The sequence below is a fragment of the Hippocampus bargibanti genome, linkage group LG15 (assembly GCF_051943395.1).
Source record: "Hippocampus bargibanti isolate YZ-2025 linkage group LG15, ASM5194339v1, whole genome shotgun sequence".
Lineage (NCBI taxonomy): Eukaryota > Metazoa > Chordata > Actinopteri > Syngnathiformes > Syngnathidae > Hippocampus > Hippocampus bargibanti.
Window position 1 is genome coordinate 9,879,993 of NC_142748.1, and position 4,763 is coordinate 9,884,755.

Here is a 4,763-nt window from a genome sequence, read left to right on the forward strand (position 1 = left end):
GACATTTTTGCGCTTTCACACTTAGTCACCATAGCATGTGTGTGCGTGTCATTACCAACAAACGCCATCTTCGCATGTCATATTCACAGTCTACACTACAGCTAGCTGCTACACGATCATATGTGAAGTGGGCGGTACAAGCCAAGCTGGATACCCGCTGCCACTTTTGGATTGACTCTGCGTTGGCGCGCTCGTTAGCAAGCGTAAAATGAGCAGGCAGGCGGCGGGAATGACACAGGCGTTAGTGGCGAACCAGTAAACCGCCCGGGAAAAATAATGGAGGCAAATAGGATGATAAGACTTATTTTCATTGTATTTGGTGTGCTCGGACAAACATACTTTTCTTCAATACTAACATATGGATCCTATTTACAGTATTTACATTCACTTCAATGAAGTTATAAAAATGGATGAGGCACATCAACATGCTGGCAATTCTCATGACGTTCTTCAAATGGCGTCCAGCAAAAACGACACGCTACTGCTAAAACTACAGTGACAGCAGGCGGTTGTCCGATTGGTCCGGGACCGTGAAGAATTTGGGGAAGGGGGTGCAAAGGCCTGTTTAGGCGGGGTGTTTAGCTTCACTTAGCCACCCTGTAGTTGCTCAGGTCCAGTGGTTCTCTGCTGGGGATGCACCAGTCGTCCGCCTCTTGGCTCACTTTGTAGTTCCTCAGCGCCGTTTTATTGTAAACCGGCAACCTCTCAATGGAGTCTGTGGACAGCGCCTGAGACGTGCCGCGCAAAAAAAAAAAAAAAATCACGCTCTGCGCCGTCACGCCGAGTTACTTTATCTTACCTTCAGGTAGATGACGGCGTCGGTTCCGTGGCCTTCCATGGAGTAGAGCTGCATGTCGCCCTGGAAGTACTTAGCGTAGAGACGCGAAATGGGAAGCCCGTAGCCGAAGCCGGCCTGCGCGCAGGGAAAGACGTCTTTAAAACACGCTAACGTTTGGGAACCGCGACTGTGATGCGACGCGGCGTGGTGGACCTACCAACGGCGGTCGGGCGTGGTCGCCCATCTGCGGCGCAGGGGCGGTGGAGTACATGTAGCTGAAGAGGTTGTCGATCCGGCGGAAGGGAACGCCGCCGCCTTTGTCGCTAACCTGCCAGTAGAGGAGCCGATAACATTGACAACAAGTTGTTTTGACTGTATACTTTGCGTATATTAAAAGCCAACAACAAGGCGTTCTAATGCCTCCACACCAGTCGAGTAATGGCACACCTTAATGGACATGTCCTCCCCTCCTAAAGACACCAAGACGTGGATGGGGGGCAGCTCTCTGTCGCCGTGGGTCTCGATTGTCGCCCTCATGGCGTTCTGGTCGCACGGATGACAATTAAAGTCAAATTGAAGTCATTGAATTCAGGAGAAATGAGTGTGCAAGTGTCTGCAGCCTTACCTTAAAGAGCTCAAATAGCATATGATACAAGTGCGACGGCACGTAAACAATGCCGATGGGATGCCGCGTTGTCTTGGCTATGCAAGAAAAAACACAACAAAGATCGGCGTTTAAATGTCATCCACCACTTGCGTGACTCGGAACGTTATCATAGTCGAGCAAATGATGATTATCGTCGATAAATTGCACTCACCGTTGATTTCTTGGAGAAGGAGCGGAGGCGAGCGCAGGTAATACTCTTCGCACAACATCTTGGCGCTGTGGAAGGCGTCTGAAACACAAATCAAACAGTTTAATTTATAGTAATTTATAATTTATAGTAATATTATAGCATTAAGTGGGATTTTGTCTCCCTCCAGTGGTGAAGAAACGAATCACAGACTAAGTAGAGTTTAACCCATTTACACCGAGCGTGTTCATTTTGAAATGCTTAAATGTTGTTTCCTGGCACATTAATTATTGTTAATTATATATCATTATATTTTGTTCATTATATACTCCTTTTGAACCTATTTAATACTCTTTTTTAAATGAATTTATCAGTAGTTATATGGACACGCTGGGCGTAAATGGGTTAAGGTCATTGTGGCACTTGTTGGTCCACATTCATCGGGATTCAAATTTAACTGCCAACTACCAAGGGAACTTCCAGGGAACTTTATAAAAACAAATCCAACATTTACCCTGCACCACGTCGCCCACCTGACAGTGTGGGTCGATGCTGCCGATGGTGTTGGGGTGCACGGGGTTGGCGGTGCCGTCAAAAATGAGCGCTAGCAACAAAGACAAGGACAGCTTTTCAATACGTCCGGACGCACACTGAGAGTACTTCATCGTCACGGTTACGCACTGTGTTGGTTGATGAGCATGCGGATGGAGATGCGGCTCATGTAGAAGCGGTCCAGGAAGTACTGGATGTTCTGGTTGGTGACGGCGTCTTGCGGGAAGGTGTTCTTGTACTCCATGACGCCCTGGGCCATGGTGGGGACCACGTCGTTGTGGCGGTTACGGATGGTCACGAGGGCGTCCACAAACCTGCACAGAAAAGGGGAAATGTTATATAAATAAAAAACATCTTAGCTTCATGCTAAATAACAATGCAAAACACCATTGACTTGGTTAGCATCAATAGTTTTGCTTACTCTCCAAGGACTTTGTGTTCGTCCGGGTTTTTGTGGAGGAAGTCGAGGATCTCCATCAAACTTTGGATGTACCTGACATCACACACACACACACACACACACACACACACACACACACACACACACACACACACACACACACACACACACACACACACACACACACACACACACACACACACACACACACACACACACTAGTGTCAAATCATCTCTCCTTTACAACAGAGTGGAATCAGCACACAAGCCAGCAGAGAAAGCAGTTACATGAGGACAAAGTGGGCTAAAGTTCACAGCTGAGGAGGAAACCCCCACCTCTCCCCTCCACGAAATGTCCCGCCCCCCTCCAGTGAATACGTGCAGAGCGAGTACTATTTGGTCAGAGAGCTGCGGTGGTGTTATTCAGAGTGTGTGACATCAGCGAACATGCATATGTTGAAAAAGGACTCCGCCGCAGAGTTCATTGAGTGAGGCGTGTTTTTTGTTGTTTTGTATTATTTTAAGCAGTGGTCCTTAACCTGGAGTAGCTTGTAGCCTTGGGTTCATTCAAGGTCGCAAAGTTTGACCAACTGCATGAAGAAATATGATCTGAAAAAATAACTGAAACTGGCGGCGAACGTCTGGTGACCATTTTGCCACCATGGAGGAATCCTGACGCGAGCGATAAAAATGGCCAGACAGACACACACACACACACACACACACACTGACCAGCCTTGCACAGTTTGCACCGAGGGTGTGGTGAGGAGTTTGTCAGGCAGCAAGTTAATCTCCTTCATGATGTTGGACAGCCGCACTGGCAGCTCCTGCCTCAAAAAGGCAAAGGATGTTTTCTCGCAGGCGTTGCTGGATCCTGCAGAGACACAATGGAGGAAATATGAACGAACAATTTAGCATTCTAAATACAATACAATACAATAAAATACATATTGATGTAGCACCAATGATGAAAACATAAGAACAACACACTGAGAGTACTTTTACCACCTCTATAACCCCCACCTCTTTTCTCTTTTCCCACACTGGTAGACAAACAGTTCAGTAGTGGAGGTGATATCACATTACAGTCGTCACTGTTTCATTTTTATTTAAATTGGAGAGAAATTCCAGAGATCTCCTCCTCTTCCCTGAGCGGTCCAGCCATATCTGACGCAAGACTGTATACAAATGAGCAGCATCCATGCAAGAGGGGGCGACACATTCATTCCAATGCAGAATTGAATATATATTCAATTAAATAAAAAATAGCGTCCTTGTGGCACAGTATCCCCAATGCAATCCCACTATTCTCCAAAAGTCACGTAGCTGTGCACGTTAGTATGCCGAGCCACCACTCACCGAAGTCGAGAAACTGCTTCATGGAAAGCGGCGAAGGGGAAAATTTGGAAAAATGCTCGATGTGTTTGGGGACACTCGCCAGCGCGGCGTTTTTCATAATCGAGCGAACGAATTTCATGCTGGATGCCACGTGAATTGACTGTCTACAAAACGAGAAGGCGAGCTCCTGCAGCAGCAAGTGAACGACATAGACGAGCCCCCTGAAACTAGCCTTAAACAAAGAGGCGGGGACTAAGGATGATTAGCCAAATAGGAGGAGAGATTACATTTTTAGCCAAAGCAACCAATAGAAGCTTTCAGGCGGGTTTGATAAACAGCCAATAGACGACAAGATTATTTATTTGTATCTCGGTTGGACCAATAGAAGCTCTAAGGGGCGGGTTTAGTCTTTATTTATCTTCCTGTTAACCCAAAAGCAGTTGCGTGGCATGGTTTGTTGTGTCATGTTGTGTGTCCGCTGCACAAGAGGCCCTTTGCCCTAGTTTAATTCGTCAAGAACGTAATAAAACACTTATTTACGTTTAACATTAATCAATAAAATTACATTAACGCATTTAAGAATATAAACAGACTAGAATATATTAGAATAGAATAGACTAGAATACGATAGAATAGAAATAATTTCTTGTAATTGCATTCTGCAGCTATATCAATTTTTTTTGCAGTGCAACAATTCAAATTAAAATATATCACAGTCAGTATAAAACACTTCTTCTTTGTGACTTCCTGGGCCTAACAGACATCCATATTTAGATGGTCATCCCGCACCCCCGTTTGGAAGATTCGGTGGAAGTTTGCCAGAGTTGGTTTTAAACAGAACCGCTCTGTCATGAGAACAATGTGTCTCGCTCGATATCACACACACTCTCCCGTTATGTAA

The 4,763-nt window shown here is 45.8% G+C and overlaps 1 protein-coding gene across 1 annotated transcript; it reads right to left on the bottom strand.

Moving 5' to 3' along the window:
* Positions 1 to 295: 295 nt before the first annotated feature.
* On the bottom strand, positions 296 to 4,079 carry pdk2a (pyruvate dehydrogenase kinase 2a). Its single transcript, XM_089015015.1, has 11 exons — positions 3,884 to 4,079; positions 3,257 to 3,398; positions 2,546 to 2,617; positions 2,254 to 2,438; positions 2,087 to 2,176; positions 1,597 to 1,674; positions 1,404 to 1,480; positions 1,226 to 1,321; positions 996 to 1,106; positions 800 to 913; positions 296 to 728 (listed from the first exon to the last, which is right to left on the bottom strand). Exons 1-11 carry the CDS (start codon positions 3,999 to 4,001, stop codon positions 585 to 587), a joined length of 1,227 nt encoding a protein of 408 aa, XP_088871141.1. The 5' UTR covers positions 4,002 to 4,079; the 3' UTR covers positions 296 to 584.
* Positions 4,080 to 4,763: the final 684 nt, after the last annotated feature.

Excerpts from the sequence above, each read along its gene's own strand:
- pdk2a (XM_089015015.1), bottom strand. The coding sequence starts at position 4,001 with ATGAAATTCGTTCGCTCGATTATGAAAAACGCCGCGCTGGCGAGTGTC. Across the intron at positions 2,618-3,256 it reads GTGCAAACTGTGCAAGGCTG|GTACATCCAAAGTTTGATGG; the intron begins GTCAGTGTGTGT and ends GTGTGATGTCAG. Across the intron at positions 1,322-1,403 it reads TGCTATTTGAGCTCTTTAAG|AACGCCATGAGGGCGACAAT; the intron begins GTAAGGCTGCAG and ends CCGTGCGACCAG.